The sequence below is a fragment of the Callorhinus ursinus genome, unplaced genomic scaffold, assembly GCF_003265705.2.
Source record: "Callorhinus ursinus isolate GAN/ISIS: 27379988/994484 unplaced genomic scaffold, GSC_fseal_2.0 scaffold35, whole genome shotgun sequence".
Classification (NCBI taxonomy): Eukaryota; Metazoa; Chordata; class Mammalia; order Carnivora; family Otariidae; genus Callorhinus; species Callorhinus ursinus.
Genome location: NW_027397097.1, coordinates 2,252,268 through 2,274,427, shown reverse-complemented (window position 1 = coordinate 2,274,427; position 22,160 = coordinate 2,252,268). Strand labels below are relative to the sequence as shown.

The 22,160-nt window shown below is 46.0% G+C and overlaps 1 protein-coding gene across 4 annotated transcripts in view; it reads left to right on the top strand.

The window, feature by feature from the left end:
- Positions 1-22,160, top strand: part of CLPB (ClpB family mitochondrial disaggregase) — a 173,870-nt gene that overhangs the window by 58,980 nt on the left and 92,730 nt on the right. For all 4 annotated transcript variants that reach the window (XM_073879641.1, XM_025894277.2, XM_025894279.2 and 1 more), the window contains exon 5: positions 12,589-12,717. In XM_073879641.1, the coding sequence (XP_073735742.1) occupies positions 12,589-12,717 (129 nt within the window). The remainder of the gene's footprint in view (positions 1-12,588; positions 12,718-22,160) is intronic.

Here is a 22,160-nt window from a genome sequence, read left to right as displayed (position 1 = left end):
CCTCCTCTTGTTGCCAGGCCTACCTGGAGGATCCCTGGAGCTGAAAGATGGGATGCTTTGGTTGGGATGGGGGCAAAGCAGGGGCAGTGGGGAGAAGTTAAGCTCAGAGTAATGACAGGCCACCTCAGAAGGACTCTAAATAGCTGTGACATGTTACTGCTGTGAGACTTCGAAGAGATGGGAAGAAGGGGAGGGTCAAACAGCGTGTTGATGGGCCTACAGACAACAGAGTAATGCATTCTTAAGAGTTTGTCCCACTCTTTGAATTTGATAGTGTAAAGGTGACACGTGGGCTGTGGGAAAGCTCCACCTGGGTCTGTGGTCAATGAAGGTGTCCTGGGGGCACCTGGCTGGCTCAGTCGGTGGAGTGTGCAACTCTTGATCTCAGGGTTGTAAGTTCAAGCCCCACTTGGGGTGTAGAGAGTACCTAAGATAAAATATTTTTTTAAAAGGCGGGGGTCGGGGGGGCGGTCCTGGGCCAGAGAGGATGCCACACTGTCTAGCATCACAGGCAGGATCAACAACCTATCATCTTAAAGCTCCAACCTTTCTGCTCTCCCCCTTCCCTTTCATGGGGATGAGAGAAGATGAATTTGGAGTCCTTAGGGGAAGGCTGCCCTTAATGCGCCTTCAGTAGAGTAAGTGCTGACTAGTCTTCCCTTTAATTCTTCAAACCTTTTCTGAGCTCCTACTAGAAGGTAATAAAGAGATAAACAGAGTCCTGTTCTTGAGAAATTTTCCAGTCCATGGGCAGAAAACGTGGTGTCTGTGAGAACCATTTTCAAGTAGGATCTCGTCTTCCATCCATAGGCCAGCCTAGATGGCCATGAGTGCCATCTCTGTAGGAAGGATAAAAAGATCTGTAAGACACAGCATCTATCCTTCAAAAACCCATTACTTTCTTGGGGGAGACAAGCTTACCATCCACTCACTAAGGAAGTATTTATCAAGCACCTGCCATGTTCAAGAATATACACATGAGGCACTCTGTGAACACATAAGGCTATGTAAAAGAGAATGTTAACTAATTTGATGTGAACTAGATATTACTTGAATACATAGAGGAAAGGGAGATCAGTGAAAATCAGACTGCTTGAGTTATAAAGGATGGGTAACATGTAGATAAAGAAAAGGAATAATGAAGTCATGTAATCACATAGAGAAAAGAGTACAAGCCTTGGAGTTAAACAGAGCAGCTTGGTCACTGAATATCAGTGACCTGAAACAAGCTACATAACTCTGTAAGTGATGGTTTCTTCATTAATTAAATAGGAATAATAATAATAATAAGAGCCTAGTATGGTTCTTGGGAGGAAAACAGTTGTAAAGGTCCTAGCGCAGAACCTGGCACATAGTAAGTGCTCAATAAATGGAGGCTGTTATTTTCTTACTTCTCCAAGAGTTCTATCTTTATTAATCTGAGTATTGGAGAAAGACTCTTAGTCTGGGATATTAGGCATCAGGACTTACCTGTGACTCTCTGCTGAGTATGAAATGGGCTCCCTGCAATGAGCCTGACATATTCTGCAGTGCTAGTGTGAGAGGCAGTTCTGGCCAGAGTGAGAGTGTCGCATCAGGAAGAGGAAAGGGCAATAATAAATGTATTACCATTACTGAGTACCTACTGCATGCCAAGCAGTGTGCTCACCTTCCTTACATACATTTTTTTTTAATATAATAGCTTTGTTGAGATTTAATTCACATACTGTGTAGTTCAGTCATTTAAAGTGTATAAGTATAAAGTGTATAAGTTGGGCCTGGCTCAGTTGGTTGAATGTCTGACTCATGACTTTGGCTCAGGTTGTGATCTCAGGATCCTGGGATCAAGCCCTACATCGGGCTCCATGCTCAGCCAGGAGTTTGCTTGAGATTCTCTCTCTCCCTCTGCCCCGCCCCTGTCCCCCCTGCTCATACTCATGGGTGCATGCATGCGTGCGCTCTCTCTCTCTCTCTCTCAAATAAATCTTTTTAAAAAAGTGTATAAGTCAGTGGTTTATGGTATATTCACAAGGGTTGTGCATCCATCACCACAGTCAGTTTTAGAACCTTTTTTTTTTTAAAGACACATTTATTCAGCGTCATGATCAGATTATTACATTTAGCGATCAACAGCATGGGTGCAAAAAAAAAATATCTACATTAAAACCCTTTGTTGGAATGCTTTACACTTTCCACAGAACAGAAACTAAAATAACCCGTTATACAATTAGTCACAAATACAGTCCTCAAGTTTTTCGCCCATGCACATGAGTATTGTCTAAAACATGTCTTCTTTGTAGCAGCTAGGCCCTGCCACCACTGTGCTTGGCCGAGTTCACAAATCTGTTGTAACCTGTAGCTTCCCTGTCACTTCTCTGGCTCTCCTCTCCTGCTAAGCTTTGTTTCCTGGCAGTAATTAAAACCATCTGCCACTGCCGTAGCTACTGCTGCTGCTGGAACCACCATAGCCACCTTGGTTTCGTGGTTTGGCAAAGTATTGGCCTCCACCACCATAGGGGCCAGAGCTTCTGCCTCCAAAATTTCCCCCTTTCATGGGTCCAAAATTTGAGGATTGATTGTTGTAATTGCCAAAATCATTATAGCTTCTGCCACCTCCAAAGTTGCTTCCATCATTACCAAATCCGTTATAGCCATCCCCACTGCCACCATATCCACCACCACCTTGACTGCCACCAAAGCCACCTCAACCACTGAAGTTCCCTCCATGACCAAAGTTGTCATTCCCACCAAAACCACCTCCACAACAACCAGCAAAGTTTCCAGAACCACTTCGACCTCTTTGGCTGGATGAAGCACTAGCCATCTCTTGCTTAGATAGGGCTTTCCTTACTTCACAGTTGTGGCCATTCACAGTATGGTATTTTTGAATGACCAGTCTTATCCACAGAGTCATGTTCATCAAATGTTACAAAAGCAAAACCTCTCTTTTTGCCACTGCCTTGGTCAGTCATGATCTCAATCACTTCAGTTTTCCCAAACTGTTCAAAATAATCTCTTAGATGATGTTCTTGAGTGTCTTCTTTAATGCCACCAACAAAAATCTTTTTCACAGTTAAGTGGGCTCCAGGTCTTCAAGAATCTTCTCTTGAGACAGCCCTCTTTGGTTCTACAACTCTTCCATCCACCTTGTGTGGCCTTCATTCATGGCTGCATCCACCTCCTCCACAGTGGCATATGTGACAAACCCAAAGCCTCTGGAACCACTTGGTGTTTGGATCTCTCATTACCGCACAGTCCGTAAGCATTCCCCATTGCTCAGAATGGCTCCTCAGACTCTCATCAGTTGTTTCAAAGCTCAAACCTCCAATGAAGAGCTTCCGCAGCTGCTCAGGCTCTTTGGGAAACTCTGACTTAGACACGACGGTGGTGGGAGGGGAGACTTTAATGATGTTTACTCGGCGGCGTCCACAGGCAGAAAGCCAGTTTTAGAACATTTTTATCACTCCATAAAGAAACTCCATTCCCCGTTTCCTCCCATCTCCTAACTTTAGACAGTCACTGATCTACTCTACTTAGTTTCTAAGATTTGCATATTCTGGGCATTTCATATAAATGGAGTCATACAATGCATGATCTTTGGACTGACTGCTTTCACTTAGCATGTTTTCAAGGTTCATTCATGCTGTAACATGTATTAGTACTTCATTCCTTTTTCATAGCTGAGTAATAGTTCGTTAATGGATGTACCAAATTTAATTTCTCCATTCATCAGTTGAGGGATATTTGGGTTGTTTCTACATTTGGCTATTATGAATAATACTGCTGTGAATATTTGTGTACAAGTTTTTGTGTGAATATAGTGATTTCAGTTTTGACTTTATTTTTTTTATTTAAGATTTTATTTATTTATTTGACAGAGAGAGAGCGAGAGCAGGAACACAAGCAGGGGGAGTGGGAGAGGGAGAAGCAGGCTTCCTGCTGAGCAGGGAGCCCGATGTGGGGCTCGATCCCGGGACCCTGGGATCATGACCTGAGCCGAAGGCAGATGCTTAACGACTGAGACACCCAGGCACCCCAGTTTTCTTGACTTTATACCTAGCAGTAGAATTGCTTGGTCATAGGATAACTCTGTTAACCTTTTGAGGAACTGCTAGACTGTTTTCCAAAGAGGCTGTACCATTTTACATTCCCACCAGCCATGTAGGAGGGGTCCAGCTTTTCTGCATCCTCCCCAGCTCTTGTTACTGCCTATCTTTTTTACTTTGGCCATCTGGTGGATGTGAAGTTGTTTCTTGTTGTGGTTCAGATTTGCGTTTCCCTGATGGCTAATGATGTTGACCGTCTTTTCATGTGCCTTTTGGCCATTTGTACATCTACTCAGATTCCCTGGTCTATTTTTTAACTGGGTTTGCCATTGAGTCTTGCAAGGTAGGTGATGATATCTATTTTGCAGATGAGGAAACAAATTCTCAGAGACGTTAAGTATTTTGATCAAAATTGCACAGTGACTTTTGCTCCTCAGTCTCACTCACTCCGACCTCTGTTCTTTCTAATGCACACTGCTGCCTCCTGAGGATTCATGGTAGGATCACCAGGGTCCTCTTATGAGGGTTTTGACAGCAGGAAGGGAGTAGTTGAAAGTCTATTTGGAGACATTAACTAGGACTAAGTAGGAAAAGCCTCTGAAGGTCAAACAGAGGAATATGGATATATTACAGCTCCAGGACTGGAAAAGTGGCCGTTTCCTAGGGGGTGGCCGTTTCCTAGGGGCTGGCCGTTTCCTGTGCCCCTGACTATACCGCATCATCTTTGATTTTCACAGTAACCCAGTTCATAGATATTAATGTTTCCATTTTACCAATGATGAATTTGAGGCCCAGAGGGATGAAGTAACTTCCCAGAGTCATCAGGATTAAAATGTGGTTCTCTCCAACTCAAAATTCTGAACTCTTTCCTGCCAGAGACATTTTATAAAAGACTTTTTTTTCAGTGTTATGTCAGCATTTACAAGCCCTTGAGGTCATGGCCCAGCACGTGGAAAGTACTTAATTAATAGTTGGTGGGTGAATGAGGAGATAGGAGTGTATGGTGTAGAAGGACCTAATTCCAACTGAGATTCTGGGGGGCAGAAGGATGTATAAGTGAGAATTGGAGGTCTCATCCCAAGACTTAGTGTCCTAGGAAGAGTGTTCTGATGCCCAGACATCCTTAGCTTCCTGGGAGCAGGACGAGGCAGGTGGAGGTGGGATGGGTGTGACTAGCCTGGCATCTTTTTCGTGTTCATCACAAGAACATTAGAGTGGGAAGGACACACAGAGACCATCTAGCTTGGTGCTGCTTTGGTACATTCCCAGGCCCTGCCTACTGAACATTGCTGAGATGGGGGCCCAAGAATCAACAATTTTTACAAGTTACCTGGGTGATTTTGTTCCCACTAAAGTTTAAGAACCATTGCTGTAGAAAAAAACTCTTCAACTTGAAAAATAGTGAGTCTGGGGCACAGAGGGATTGAAATGCATTCCAAGTTAGTGAGTGAGTCATTTTTGAATCCTGTTCTCTCATCTCCTGATCTCCTGTTTTTGCTGTTCACCATGTTGCTTAATTCCTTAACAAAAAACCATTTTGTGCCCATAGCTTTCAGGATAGAATCCAAACCCCTCTAAGAGTCAGGCCTCTGCCTCCCTGGGTGACCTCCTCTCTGCCTATGGCATCCTAGGCTCACTGAGAGACTCAGTTTCTTGAAGGGAAGGGTAGTGCAGTTTTCACCCCCTGGCCTTTGCAAACACCACTTTCTTTCCTAGAATGCCCATCTTCCCCTCTCCACCTAGCAAGATATCCCTCATCCTCAAGACAGTTCTCCTGGGTGATTCCTCTCAAAGCCACATGATGTGTGCCCCGTTTTGCTGCCATCAGACTGTGTGCGTGTGTGACTCTCATAGCACCTACTGTTCCAAGCTGCTCAGTGGTAGTATGTTCACGGGCAGGCAGGTGGATAAAGGTTCTCGTGTGTTCATCGCCGAAGCTGCATAAAATACTGACGTGATGCTGTATGAAATACATACAGAAAATGTTATGAACTAGTTACTGTCATCCATGAGGAGCCTAGGATCTAATTGGGGAGTCAGAGGGAAATTTTAATGCAAGAAAGTATTGCAAGAGGTGTTGTTGGACAGTAAAGAATTAACTGGTAAATGGGTACACATAATCAACGCAACAGGCATCCAGGGCAGAGCTGGGGGGAAAAGACTTCCTGGAAGAGGAGGCTTGGACAGGACTTGAAAGAACAGGGAGGATTTGGAGAGGAAAGAGGGGTTTCCAGGCTGTGGAAGGAAATGAAGGGCCTTGCCCTCCCCGGGGATGGTCTCATGGTGACCGCTCACAGGGAGTCTCCCTCTTGCCCCGTCCCCGGCCCAAAGAGAAACACAAGAGGCAGAGCTGACAGTGCCCGCAGAAGCTGACGAGGTGGCCCGTGCATGCTGGCAGGAGGGTGGCTGTCTCAGGTTGTAGTGAGGATTTAAAGAGGTAGTAGATACAGAAGATCTTGAGGGAAAGGAAGAAAAGAGCCCCGAGGCTTCTTCCCCAAGACTCTTGATAAAAATTCAACCCAGATCCTGAGCTTCAAGCTAGGTCAGCCCACCCTAATTTATGTGAGGCTTGAGCCTGCGGGTGCTAACAGAAGGTGGACATGGAGAAGTACAGAGGGGAGAGCCAGGCAGGCTCTGGATCTGGTGCTGCCCACCACCAGTTAGCAGTGCAGGTTGGGCAGGCCACCCAGCATCTTTACCTCTGTCTTCTAATCTGTTGAACAGAGAAAACGGTATCTGTCCTAAGATGTCCTAGGGTGAGGAAACAACTGCATTGAAGTGCTCTCTAAACCATAAAATGCAGCACAAATGGAAGGGGTTATTCTTGCACCTGTTAGAGTAGTCGGACAGGTTCTCTCTCATGGAGACACACTCACATCTTTAAAGGTAAAGGCACTGCTAGACCCTCCAGGACATTAGATGGCACTAGTTCCTGGGAGTGGCACTCGTAACTAGGGTTGTCTTTCCTCTGCACAAGGCAGCAGTAATCAAGCTTTTGTTACCCAGCGACCACCCATCTTGCCTCATACACCTTTTTTCCGAAGTCTCCCCCAGTAGACTTTGCAAATGAGGACAAGTGCCATGTCTGATTCATGTCTGTGTCCCCAGTGCTTAACCCAAGAGAGAGAGTGGCATCAGTAAATGTTTGTGGTGATGTTTAAAAAAACCTATTGTCAAAAAAAAAAAATAAACCTATTATCAGATTTGATTCTCATAGTATTTAAATATTTAGTATTTCTCAAATTATTTCTTATCATACCCATTTTACAGCTAGAAGAACTTAGTAAGTGGCAGAGCTTAGATTCAGGACTGTAAGACCCCTTTACCTTAAATCACTGTTTGTCATTGTGGGAGGCAGTCACTTTTTTTTGTAGTTTCAGCAGGGCTGGCAAGTGGCCAGGGCCGCATGACGGGCTTTGGGGACTGCTTTCACCTCTGCGGACTCTTGGCACTGCTGACTTAAGGGAATCCTGCAGAGAGCACATCAGGCACATGCTTGCGTCAGCACCCAGGCATAGACTTTGCACCATCAAAAGGCAGCGGTGGGAGCAGGATGACAGTGTGATGCGGTGTCATTCTCCCTGTGGTCAGAGGGGCGAAGAGACATGAATGGCTGGCCTTAGAGGAGAAGCAGGAGCCTGAGCTCGTCTCACCCTGTGCTGGAGACAGCCTAGTAAATGGCTTCATTGGGAAAGGGTCAGTTCACTGGCTAAGGATCGGCTGTAAACACGGGGCCTCAAAAGACCACCTTGGTGGGCAGCTAGTGAGCCGGTCTTGGATGAGTCGCTTTGGCGTCCGTTGACTGACTGACTTTTCCTCGGTGAGAGTGGGTAAATACGTGACGGCGCGTGCTGCACCTCTACCCACACCTCCTTTCCGCCTTTAGCTACTTTTTTTGGATAGAGAATAGTATGACCTCGAATGATCTGGGGGCTACAGCAAGATCTTCTGGGACAGGCTTCTCAAACTGGGTGATGTGAAGAAAAGGAGTTACTGCTAAGAGCACAGAATGGGCCTAGCTGACCTGGACTAGGTCCTAGCTCCCACACTAACTGATTACACCACCCTTCTCAACTTCAGTTTTCTCATCTGTAACATGACAACAACTTCTACATCACAGGGTTATTCTAAAATAAGGAAAGGAAAATGCTCTTTCGCAGGTGATTGTAATGCACTACTCAGTCCCAAAGAGTGTTCTGGGGAACACTAGTACTGCAGGATTTTAACAAGGACAAGGTAGAAAGAGGCTGTCAAACAGGAAACTGCTGACTAATACCAAATTAAACAGCTGGTTCTTACTCAGCACGGTGCCTTTCAGAAGGGAAAAGTGTATGCAGGATTCCCCAAATGGAACCACTTTTCACAGAGAGAATGCACTTTTGGAAGCATGAGACAAAATGGAAAGGATAATAGCTGACATTTACTGAGAGTACTGTACGCCAGGCACTGTTCCAAGCCCCTTTACGCAGAGTGTCTTGTTTAATCCTTACAACACCCCCATGAGAGGCTACTGTTATCTCCATTTACCGATAAAGAAACTTGGCACAGAGAGGTTAGGTAATTTACCCAAGATTACACAGTCAGTAAATTCAGAACTGGGATCCAAACACCAGGGTCTGGCTCCTGAGCTCACTTATTTAACAGCCACACTCTAAAACAAGGTAATACTAGGACTTTATTTATGTATTATGTATCCATTAGCTAATTCAACAAGTATTTGTGAAGCCCATATTTATGTCCAGACACCATACTGGACACTGAGGATACAATTGTAAAGGCAGTCACACTTCCTGTCCTCAGTGAGCATTTGGTCTGGTAGGGAACATAGTCAAGTAAACAGATGATTGCAACAGAATAGAGTAAATACTGTAATTGGGAGATACCTAAGGTGCTAGGGGAGCCCTTGGGAGCAATAACTGCCTCAGACTTAGGAAGAATCACTGCAGGAAGTGACTTCTAATCAGAAGGCCTAAAATGAATTGGAGTTAGTCAACCGAAGGCATGGGAGAGGGGAAAACGTTTCAGGCAGTGGAATAGTACTTGCAAAACCTCAGAGGCAAGAAAGCACATTAGGAAGGGGATAGTTGAGAGATGAGACCTCAGAGGTGAGCAGGAACCCTCCTCATAGACATTCCTTATTAGCTGGGCTGTGATGCTGGCACTCTGCTGACACTTGTCCCTGAACCAAATAACCCCAGCCATGTTCCTTAAATTCATCTGCTTTTTATGGTAAGCACCCAGCGTATAGCTCTGTCATTGTGTTTACGAAACAGTGTTATAATTTGTCTGTTCTGGATTCTTGCATTAGACTGTTAACTTCTTAAAGTCAGGAACCCTGTCTTTTTCATTATGTATGTCTCCAGAAGCTATCACTATGCAGTGATGCTCAGTAGATGTTGTTTGTTGAATGAATGATGTGTTTTCTTTATAAAATGGATTATATCCTTCCTGCTTTCTTGAGTCAGCTATCACTTTTCCTCAGGTTCATCATTATATCCAGCACTTAATGTCCTGTGTGGCAGTTCAGTGGTGCCCTTAGGGGCTTTTGAGGTGCTGTATTCTGTGACTTCCTCTTTCAGCTTTTGATTGTGCTCTTCTTTTCCCTTCCTGCCTAGCTAGCACTTGATTGTAATCAATTTGCTGGATCCTGAAGCCTCCTTCCCAGCCTTCTTGTTTGTTTCTCCTGATCTGCAGTGGGCTGGAAAGAAGATCACTTACCATGATTTGATAAGACTGTTTGTGACTAAGAGTTAGTAATCTCTGAGTTAGGTCCTAAAGAGCCCTCGTATGGGAAAAATGCAAATGCACATGGGACTCGTATGTTAGCTACTCAGAGGCCTTCTTCCTGTTCTCCCTGCTCCGGGAAAGGTCAGATAACACTCAGGGGTTGGGGGAGGTGGTCAGTCTGGAGAGCCTCTTTGTGGTGCAGAAGAGCTGATCTACCTTTGTTTGACTAAACTACAGGAAAGTCTGTTCTTCAGCTACAAACTCTACCAACTTCATTCTGGCCAGACACTTGAAACGCTTCCACCTAAGCTAACTTATCCAGAGGCTAGCTACAAACCTCAGGCCAATCTCTATTAAGGCAAGTTCCACCAAGAGGGCGCCTGGGTGGCTCAGTTGGTTAAGCGACTGCCTTCGGCTCAGGTCATGATCCTGGAGTCCCGGGATCGAGTCCCGCATCGGGCTCCCTGCTCAGCAGGGAGTCTGCTTCTCCCTCTGACCCTCTTCCTTCTCGTGCTTTCTATCTCTCATTCTCTCTCTCAAATAAATAAATAAAATCTGTAAAAAAAAAAAAGTTCCACCAAGAGTGTGTTGTACCTTCATTTGAGCAGAGAAAGAAAAGGGAGTAGGAACCAAGGCTGAGACCAGAATATCTGGGCTCTGGGTTCTGATTCCCTCGTTTGCAAAATTAGAGTGACAACATGGTATGATGTAAAGAAAGAGCACTCAGATTAGATCTGGGTTCTTATCATCACTCAACTACTCACTCACTATGTGACCTCTGTTCCTCATCTGTACAATGGGAATTATAATACACTATATAAGGTGGTTGGAAGAATTAAATAGATTGTGTGGAGTGACCATGCCAGGCATAGAGTAGAAGGTCAGTAGGTGACATCAGCTAGTATTAGGAAGAGACGTGACAGTCTTCTGGTTTGGGGAACTTTTAAATAGGAGGTTCAGTTTCTCAGGAGGGGAAATGCATAGACTCCATTCCATGACCACTTGGAAAAGAATGATTTAGAACTGGTATAGTGTGGGGTGCCTGGGTGGCTCAGTCGGTTAAGTGTCTGCCTTAGGCTGGGGTCATGATCCCAGGGTCCTGGGATGGAGCCCCGCATCAGACTCCCTGCTTAGCAGGGAGCCTGCTTCTCCCTCTCCCTCTGCCTCTCCCCCTGCTTGTGCTCTCTCTCTCTCTGTCAAATGAATAAATAAAATCTTAAAAAAAAGAAAGAAAGAAATAGTATGGTACTTTTAACTACCTAGTCAAGGTTACCTCTTGACTAAATTATACCCTTTATCCAGTGGGAGGTAAGGGGAGTCTACCTTCGCAGACTCTGTGCCATGGGCTGGGGGGAAAGGGGGTACAGGTAGGTAGGACCCAAATTCTGCCCTCAACAAACACAGCTCAGGACGGAACATAAGACAATAATTCCAATAATTTGTACATGAGGCAGAAAGAAACCCTATCTATGCAGGATAAATATTGTTCTATTGGGTCTCATCTCCAAGGCAGGGCCCCAGAGGTGGGGTAACCATCCAATTTATTGTCCAAACTGGGACTGTCCAGGACAGTAGGCATAAACCAGACCCATCCAGGGTGAACCGGGACATATGTGGTTACCCATTCCAGAGGGTCCTATAAAAGTGATGGAACTAGTTTTAGGCTCTTTTTTTTTTTTTTTAAGATTTTATTTATTTATTTGACAGAGAGAGAGAGCACAAGTAGGCAGAACGGGAGGCAGAGGGAGAAGGAGAAGCAGGCTCTCCACTGAGCAGGGAGCCCCATGTGGGGCTCGATCCCAGGACCCTGAGATCACGACCTGAGCTGAAGGCAAACACTCAACCGACTGAGCCACCCAGGTGCCTGTATTAAATTGGAGAGAGTCATGAATATTAGCACTAGAGTGAACTGGGGGTTTTTGGTTCTTTTTGACCACATGAAATGCTTGTTGTTCTTACCTTCAAAAAAAAAAAAGAAATGTTCACAATAGATTATTAAAGGTAAAAGAATTACAAAATTGCAATATAGTATGCTCTAATTTTGAAGGATATGCATGAGAGATATATATATGTGCTTTGTAGGATTTGTATGTAGGAGATACATATACATAACATGCTTATATATACATATATAGAGAGAGAGAGATACCAAAATATTAAATGTAGTTTCTTGAGTTGCTGAGCTGTTGATACCTTTTCTCCTCTGTACTATTCTGTGGTTTCAAATTTTTAATGGCTTTTAAAAATTAAGAAAGTTCTTTATAAAATACTTTTAAATACTCACTAGATTGTAAACATCTTCAAAATAAAGGGGTATGTTAACTGTTCTGCTAGGAACAGCCTCTTTCTCTCACCTGCCTACCATCCCCTAGCCAACCCCCTAGCCTTCTTTCTTCATCTGGATAACTTCTCTTCACCCTTCAAGACTCTCATCTTGTGGGATATTCTCTTCATTGCCCAAACTGAACTAAGCTCCCCTCTGCCTTTCTATCATCCTGTTATAACTCTAATATAGCATTTATCTCAAATAGCACTTTACATGTCTGTTTTTGTCTGCTTCCTTCATCAGATTGAGTCAGAAACCATATCTGATTCATTTCTGCGTCTCCAAATGAATCCTAACACATAATAGATGTCAGTAAACATTTGTGAACGAACTGGCCTTGTTTTACCCCCTCTTGCCCTGCACAGATGGCCCAGCACATAGTAGGTGCATTATATGTGTAGTAAGCATGTACATGAATGAGGGAGGGAAATAAAACACCAAGAGAAAGGTGAGATTGGTGGCTCCTGGCATTTGTTGCTAATGGGAGGGTTTGTGTTGCTGTCCCCCCAGTCCTGGTCACCCGAGAGGATGACTTCAACAACCGGCTGAACAACCGTGCCAGCTTCAAGGGCTGCACAGCCCTGCACTATGCTGTCCTTGCTGATGACTACCGCACTGTCAAGGAGCTACTTGATGGAGGTGAGCGCGTGGGTGAATGGGGCTGGGGGTTGGCAGGGAAAGAGTACTTGGCAGCCTCTCCACTCTGGAAAATCCATGCTTCCCCAGAGCTCTGTTACCCTTCCAAAGCTGGAAATGCGTTGAGGGTGGCTCCACCTCGTGAGAGTGGCTCTGCGATGTGTGATTTGCCTTCGTGCGGCTGGAATGCGTTCTTTGCCTATGTGTGTGTCACACACCACACCATCCTGCCTGTCTGCCTATGCTCTGAGTTTTCTTGATTCTGCCTCTCCCCAAAAGTGTCCTCTCTTCTCCCCTGTGGCCTCCAGAGCAGGGCTAGTAGAACAAGGAGGGAGGCCCTTCAAGTGTCTACAAATGCAGGTCTCAAAGACATTCTCCTTGATCCCATTCCCCCACCTCAGTCTAAATTAGGCCCCTTTCATTACCTCGATCATGGCATGCTCTTCTTTCCCATAATCGCTCTTGTCACAATCTGGAATTATTTTTGTGAGTTCAGTAGCCTTCTCCCTAACTTGACTCACTCCCTAAAGGCCACTGATTTGTCCCCAGCACCTAGTATGGTACCTGGCATACAGTAAGCACTCAATAAATCTTTGTTCACTGATTGAATACCCTCCCTTTGGAGAGTATTTGTTTAATTGGAGGGGCAGTATGTTCCATCTTTCAATTCAGGCTCGGCTCATCCTATGTAGGTCTGGTACAGAGTTACCTGCCACCCTGCCAGATACTTCTCAAGCTGTCACTTTCCCTCCCACTTCCCCTTACCCCATTCTGGCCTCGCCTTGGGGTAGGGAGAGAAGCATCTTACCTAGGTGTGTCATGCCCAGGCCTCTGAATAAGTATGGCACATAACTGCCTGTTTATGCCCTTGCTGCCACTTCTTGGGGGCCTAGGGACCCCTCTCTTGGGCCTGGATACCAAGGTCCTCCTTGTCGGTGGTCATTCTCCATAGAGCCTGGGAGCTGGAAGGGGCCTCAGAAGTTCTCTGAGTCACCCTGATTCCCTGCTCCCCCTCCTCCTGTCGGGAACCTTCAACAGCCGGTAGGCTGGCCTTTCCTTGGACCCTGGCAGGGACTGAGGGAACCCTACTTCTTCCCCAGAAGTCCATTCCATTTTAGTTCTTCTCTAACTGGTTAAAACATCTTTTTCTAAATACACTGTGATTTTGTTCTCTAATTTCTGCCAACTGTCCTCTGCAGCCAAATCACTTTTTCAGAATCCAGTATTCGAAGAAAGTTCTTTCAGTTGCAGAGCCCTTGCTTCCACAGCCTAACATTCCCAGATCATGTTCTAGTCCTTGCCATGTGGTTGGGCTGGAGGGGTTTCCCAGTAATCCCTAAATCCTGCCACCTTCTGTCAGCCACAGCCATTCTGGCTTAAAACCTATGCCTGGCCCATACCCCCAGCCTAGGCGACCTGCCCCAGAGCAGCAGAGTATTCCTGGGTCTGGGGCATGAACACTCTGAAGTGTAGGACTGCTGTGACAGTGCCGGGAATGATTGATGCTTTCAGAGCAAGAACTCACTGCTCTCAGAAGCAGAGACATAGAAAACGTCTCCAAGCAAGATGCTACTTAGATCTCAGGCAAGACATTTGCAACTAAGAATTGGAGCATTCACCGTGGGGCTTCTTTCTGCCAAGCCTTAAAATCAGTCAGTACTCCCAGCCATTGTCCAGTGGTTTACATTCCCTGCTTCCCCTCAGCCCTCAGACAGACAGGGAGTTCAGTCTAAAAGAGAGACCCTCACCCAGCCTTCCAGATTGAACACCTTTGAAATGAAGATGCACAGGCCTTTTATGAAGCATCCCCGCCCTCAACCCCCCAGGCCAAGGCTGGTCCTTTGAGCCGTTCCAGGGGCATGGTTCCTGCCTGTTGACTTGGAACAGATGCCCTTAGCCCCCAACTTTATAGTTTGCCCACCTGCTTTTTTACCCAGCATCCATTTACACCCCCTGCCCTAGCCTCCCAGCCTCAAGGGCCAAAACCATTAACCCACTTATTTCTCCTTTCCCAACCTGAACAAGTGGCCGTCACTCAGGGCCTGCAGGCCTGCCAACTTCTAGCCCCCCTCCGTCCCCCTTGACCTCTCTTGGTCTTTCTGTGTGTGTGACCAGCCAACCGAGAGGGAAGATCCTGCTCCCTGTCCTAGGGGCTATTGCCAGTCACGTTTCCAAAGTCTTCTGACCTCAGCTGACCTCCTCCCGAGGATTTCAGGGAAGGCAGGCCTTCCTGCCCATCTAGCTTTCTCAGCCTGTATTTGCCCCTGGCTTTGCTGCAGCAACTTAGAGGGAGGCTCTCTGGGAGATCCAAGGCAGGCCTAGGCACAGGGGCAGCCTGTGTTCACGAGGTCCACACAGACCCTTGTCTTTGAAATTGCTGAGTCCACAGGGCTCTGGGGCCCCCAGATTGTAGAGGGTTAGAGCTAGAGAAGCCAGCTGCTCTTGGCCTCTGGCCAGGGGTCCCCATATGAGAGCTGGGAGGAGGTCCAGGCAGCAGCATCAGTCTATTAATTCAGGCAGTTCTCTGACCCCTTAAAATGCAGCGTGGAGTAAAAGAAAGGACACTGCAGACTTAGAGTCAGGCCAGCCTGGGTTTATATCCCACCTCCCCCACCTACTAGCTGTATTGCCTTGGATATGTTGCCTTAACTCTCTAGGCTTCAGTTTTCTTGTCTGTCAGATAATACCTGGGAAGTATCACAGGGGTAACGTGGGGACGAGTGATAATATCTTTAAAAGCCCCAATACGTGGTAGGTGCGCCATGATTAGTCTAAAGAAGTCAAACTCTCCCTGACAGGTATAATCCTCCTATTTCCTCCTCATGTAAAACCTGTGCTCCTGCCTAAAGACTTCGTAATTCTCTTTCTGCCACAACTTCTCCACCCTGCCTAAAACACCATCATGTTCCCTCTCTTCTCATCTAGATCTTCGGGCCCTTCAAGGCCTCCCTCTCTCAGGAAGCTTCTCTTGGTGCTCTTGTACACTCTGATAGCACCACCTCTGAACTCTTGCAGTGTTGGGCTGGGTGCTTAGCACAGGTCATTTCTTCATCTTTAGGAGGTCCTGTAACATAATGAAAAGAACACGAGCTTGGGAGTCTGACAGACCTGGGTTTAAATCTCAGCTCTGCATTGTCACTGTGGGCTAGGTAGTTGTCATTTCTGAGACCATGGACTTCAGGGCATCCTAGATGGATCAGGCAAATTGACCCTGACCCTGACCCTGAGAGACTATCAGACTGGCAGAGGAGATAGATATGGAAACAGGCGGTGACAGCTGGGTGGGTGTCTGGCAGGGGACTGGACAGGAGCTCTGGGGACATAAAGGAGGAAATACCCCTGCCTAGTGAGTAGGGAGATGGAGTCAGTTATAGAACGACTAGGGGTAGGGGGCAGGGTGTGTGCGTGCCTAAGCCTTATCAGGAAGGTTAATGGGAGTTTGCCAGACAGACTTCTGTGGGTGGGTTCTGAGTTCTGAATTCATGAGTACCAATTTTCTGCTCCTGAGCTCCACACAGAAGTGGAGGTCTTTGTGGTTTTCATTCTGTGAACGTGCTGCTTCTGCCTGTGTTGTTGGCTTATGAGCTGGAAAGTTCTGCCTCAGCACTTGACTGCCAAGTATAAGAAAAGGTTGGAGGGAGGTAGGGAGGGAGAGACAGGATGACTGGGAAGAGGATTTATCGGGGAGGGTGAGGAGCTGCCTCCCCCAAGCCCCTGGAGCTGACTCTCCCAGTATTTCTAGGGCTCTGCAGGGGCTTTCGCAGCTGTTTCCTCCCAGGGATGTGATCCCGCTGCCAGATCCATCTTCCTGAGACATAGTTCCAATCATGGTAGCCTTCCTCAACCAGGAGTCCTCCAGGGAATTGAGCCCTGGTGCTCTAAGGCATCCACTGTACACAAGGAATAACTCCTCTCCCAGGCATCTAAAATGGTACACGTTATGCACCATTCTTGGGAGAATTGAGAAAATCGTTGCTCAGATAATTTCCTGTAGGTGATTCAGAGGAGCAACCCAGTTGAGGAATGCTGCAAGGAGAGAGCACGAACTGTGGAGTCAGGATCTGAATGCAAGCCCTGCCACCAAAGAGCCTGTGATCTTGGGTGAGCTACGGGCTGGTCTGAGGTTCTCTTTCCTCATCTGGAAATGGGAGTGTGCCACCTGCTCTCGATGGTTTTGTCAGGAGTAGGGCATGTGTAGGTTCTACAGAGTAGGCACTTTATAGATAATACCTACTGTTGTTAACTTCAGAAACACTCAGTGCTTACTTGTTAAAAAATAAATACAAAATAGGGGTGCCTGGCTGGCTCAGTCTGTAGAGCACGCAACTCTTGGGGTTGGAGCCTCATGTTGGGTGTAGAGATTACTTAAAGAAAATAAAATCTTTAAAATAAACACATACATACACACACACATATATATACAAAATATATAAAAAATCCTACCCATCCTAACTTTTTAACCTAATTTTGATGTTGTTATAGTCTGACCCTTGCCTAACTTTTTTCCCACTGCTACCCTAATATCCAGCTGTACAGTAGTGTTGCCTCAGAGCTCCCACCTTGGTGCCTTTACTCATGCAGGTTTTTCTACCAGTCAGTCCCCATCTTTAATGCCACTTCCCTTCTGAACTCTTCCCTGCTCCCTGGGATTTGGGTCCAGTCACCCCTTCTAGATTGAGGTAGACTGAGGGCTAGGACGGTGTCTGATTTGCCCCTGCCTCCTTTGCCACGGTGCTCTGCACATAGTTTAGTACATGTTTGGATGCGCTGATAAATCTCTAAGACCACTCTAGATCTTCTATTTGGAGATGTGGCGCCCTTGTTTCCTGGCGCACGCGTTCTTAGTGTCAGATTGCATCTGGTGTCTTAGAGCTTCACACACGAGCCACCGCTTCGCGGCTGTCTTTGCAGTTACAGCACCACTGCCTTTTCAGTGCGCATCACCTCAGAAACACGTGGCCTTTATGAAACCTAATAGCACTTTTCCCAGGGCTTCCCTTGGCCTCTTTTCTTCTACCTGCTTTCATGGCTCTTCCTTGCCCTTCTCTCCCAAGGGCACAGCTCAGTCGTCAGTGTTAACCAGCCATCATCAGATGAGTCAAATTCCCCACCATCTCCGCCTAAGGCAAAGAGCCTTTCCAGTGCTGACATCTTCCCTTTAACAGACTGTTAGTTTGTTTTTGGGGCTGGAGACTTAGAGTTCCATTTCTTGTTCCACTTCACTGTCCATCTGGCTGTACTGCCAGATGCTGAGGGAGTCAGCTTTGCCTCAGGCTGTCCTCTGGAAACTTCACCCTCTGATTCTTGCGGGCAGTGCAGAGAAGGGGAATGAGCACTGGGCTGAAGATCAGATGTTCTGGCTCTGCTACCAGCAAATCCTTTCTCCTGTAGGCAAATCCTTTCTTCTCCTCAGTAAAATAGAGAAGTTAGAGTAGCTGATCCCATGGACCCCTTCCAGCTCCAGTATCCTATGCAACCCCTGGGCAAGTCTTTTCATTCATTTTTCAAACACTTACTGAGTACCTCTCCTGTCATAGGTCCTACCCTAGGCACCTGGGAAATAAAGACGATCCAGACATGGTCTTTGCCCTTAAGGAACTCATAGTTCAGAGAGGAAATCAGACATTTTAACAAAGAATTGCTATCGGGTATATTAATGGAGATGTATAGGAGGTGCTGAGGGATCACAGAGAAAAGACCTTTCAGTCCCTGGGGAGGGCGGGGAAAGCATGGTGTAGCGGATGGTGTCTGCACTAAGTCTTAGAGGATGAATCCAAGTCTACCAGGTGGATAAGGGAGAAAGACAGAGGGAACAGCATCTCCAAGGAAGAGCCATTTACAACCATACTCCAGAGGCATGGAGTATGAAGCAGCATACTTCAATACATTCAAAACATTGCAGGTAGTTCAGAAGAGCTGAATTTATAGGGTATGGATGGAAGGCTCAGAAGGCAAGAATGGAAAGTAGGAGCCAATAACGGAGGCCTCTACCAAGCTCTGCTAAGGAAATTGGACTCTGTCCTCCAGTGGGAAAGCATTACAATTTAGGGGAGGGAAGGATTGGATTTATGTTAACGTGAAAAATGGTTTAGGAGTTTCAAAAATGTTTATCAGTAATTGAATGGATAAATTACGGAATGTTCACACGATGGAATAATCAGTTGAATGAATGAATGATCAAACAGTCTCTTTCAACATGAATGAATCTCACAAACCTAACATTCTGGACACAAGCCAGACATGAAAGAGTACTTACTGTATCACTGCATTTATATACAGAGTTCAAAATAGACAATACTAACCAGTGGTGTAAGAAGTCAGGCTAGTGGTTACCCTCAAGCAGGCAGGTAGTGACTGGGAGAGGGCACCAGGGGGCTCCTGGGATGTGTAATGTTCTATTTCTTTTTCTAGATGCTGGTTGTGCAGCTGTATCCACCTTGATGAGAATTCTTTGAGCTATATATACCCTTATGTATTTTTTGTACTTTTCTGTATATATGCTATACTTGAAAGAAAGGTTGAAGAAAATGGAAAAACATGGATAAGAAGGGGCATGGTTGGAAAAAGGGAAAATATTTCATTTGAAAGCTGTTGTAATTCTCTAGGTGAGGCCTAAGCCAAGGCAGTTGTTGTGGGAAGGGGGAGAAGACTGATCCCAGAAAGAGTGAGGAGTAGGGTCCATGGGATCAGACCATGAGAGAGAGGGAGGAGTCGAGATGAGGTCCAGGTTCTGGGTTGGATGGCTGAGTAGATGGCATGTGCCTGGGCAGAGATAGGAAATACAGGATTGGAGGTACAGGGGAACGACCACTTCCTCCTTCTCTCCCACTTTTAGATTCCATGGCCCGAAGTTTGGATGATTCCCTTGCTGCTTTCTCCCTTCTTTACACTCATCTGATGAAACACTAACCCTAGTTAAACCCAATTTCTTTTTACTTCATGTCTGTATCAGAACAACTGAATATTGCTGGAGAAAATCATCACACAGCCATGCTAAGGGGACTCACTTTGCATTTACGACCATAAATCTCACTGCCATCCACCCCACTCTGCTTCTGGGTAAAATCATCATCTTATTCTAGAGCTCTTTTTATACCTTCTTTTTCCTCAGACCTTCAGTCCTTCAGTCCTCTCCTCCAGCTCCCAAGCCAATGATCCCACCTCACACTTCCTACAGAAAATACCTTGTAGTCAGAGGGGACCTATCTCATCTTCCCCCCGCTTCCACTAGCCTACCCCCATCTGTACTTGAATGCCGCCCTCCTTCCTCTATAGTTCCTAAGACCAACCCTGCATTTGGGCTCAGGCTCCTGTTCCCTCTCGCTTCTCAAGGACTTTGCCCCTCCAGTTATCCCTTAGCTCTCCTGCATTACCTTTGTTCCCCTCTCTGCTGGCTGATTCCAGTCAGCATAAAAACATGCCCTGGTATCACCCATCTTAAACAACAAAGCAAACTAAAAAATTTCCCGGGCCCTCATATCTCCCTGCAGCTGCTGCCTCATTTCTCTCCATCCCTTCACGGTAAAAGTCCTGCAAAGGGACGATCCCTATTCACTTAATCCACTCCCCCAGCTCCTGTTTTTCCCTCGGTCTCAGTGTCAGCCTGGCCAAAATATGCATCTGCTTTTCTCCCAAAATTGGCATCTACCAGGTCTTCCGCATCTAAATAAATGAAACCGTCATCTACGTGGTTTTCAGGCCCCATGTTCTGGCATCATCCTTGAATTCTCTTTTTCCCTTACATTCCCTGTCAGGTCCTTCAGTTAAGTCCTGTCAGTTGTACCTCTGAAGCACATCTTGAACCCATTCCTGTTTTCCCATTTCCATGCTGCAGCTCTAGTCCCAGGGTGATGATCAGTGCAGCTTCTTGGCTAGTCCTACCATCTCCACTCTTGTCTCCCCAGATCCATCCTCCAAGTAATAGCCGGGGGATCTTTTTAAAACATAGATCTTGTGATTGTTCTACTTAAAACCTTCCATTGGTATGCCACTGACACCGAAATGAAATCTAAACTCCTTACCAGAGCCTATAAGGCCCCACGGAACCCAGACCCTGCCTGCCTCTGTGACCTCATCTCTAGCCACTCTCCCCCTTGTTCACTGTTCTCCAGTTACACTGGCCTTTGCTTAACCCTCAGGCACACTGAACTCCTTCCCTTGGCAGGGCCTCTGTACTTACCTCTCCCACTGATTGGGATCATTTCCCCCTTGGGAATTCAGGTCTCAACTCAAACTTCCCTTCCTCAGAGAGGCCTTCCCTGAGCACCTAGTAAAATAGCTCCCCCGGTCACTTTCTTTCATATTATCCCACTTTACCTTCTTTCTGCTATTTATCAGTCCCTAAAATGATCATGTTTCTTGGTTCATCATCTTTCTCTCCCCCACTAAAATGTAAGCCTTATGATCATAGAGACCTGTCTCTTTATTTTACTGCTATATTCATCGTTCCTAGGGGGGAAAAAAAAACCTCACAGCTGGCATATGATAGGTGATTAATAAATAGCTATTGACCAATCAGGGAACCTGTGGGACACTCTTGGAGAGGTGTGTAGCAGGCAGCTGGATGAGTGGGCCTCAGGTTCAAGAGAGTAAAGACTCTAAGTTGAGCATGAAAATTTCAGAGCTGTTGGTCTCTTCAGGGTGGTGGAAGCTGGCTGCATCTGTGAGTGGCCCATGGGAAGTTGTAGAGCTAAAGAGACCCAAGGACACAACTGAGAGAACCTATATTTCAGATGTGAGCATGAAAAGAGCCAGTGCAAGAGATACAAGGAAACGGAGAGGGAAAAGGGGAAGCAGAAGAAAGTGGAGAATGGGTTGCTTTAAGGCAGCACTTCTCAAACAATCTATGAAAGATCTGTTTCTTTTTGTTGTTTGAATTTGCAATCTGGTTATACAAAAGTATAACCAATACTTTTGTAAAAAACAATAAAAATAAATTACTGGAAAAATTATATTTTAAAAAGGCATACAAAATAGAGACCCGAATTTGTCATTGGGTTCAACGGATATAAAATTATCCGAAGTTGCTGTAACAGTTTCCAGATACTCTCACTGTACTTATCGAGGACTGGTATCAAGGCTCATGGACTGGTGCCAGTATATGGACCACACCTGAGACATCACTGCTCTTAGGTCCTCCTGGGCAAGAAGGGAAGACAAATGAGCAGAATATAGCCTCTGCCCTCAAGTAGCTTGAAGTCCACTGGAATAGAACATTTGGGACACACAGTCAGACTGTAGCAGAGTGAACAGAGCGCTGCCATAAGGATGCAGGCACCCAGCTTGCCACCATCTCACCCCTGTCGGACTCGTGGCATCTCTGGCATCACTTTTTTTCATCTGTATGATGAAGAGATCATGTCAGATAATTGGACACTGAAGGTTTCCTCATATTGTTTGGATACAGAGCTAAAAACCCTCCATGCCAATAGTTGTCTGTGGGAGGA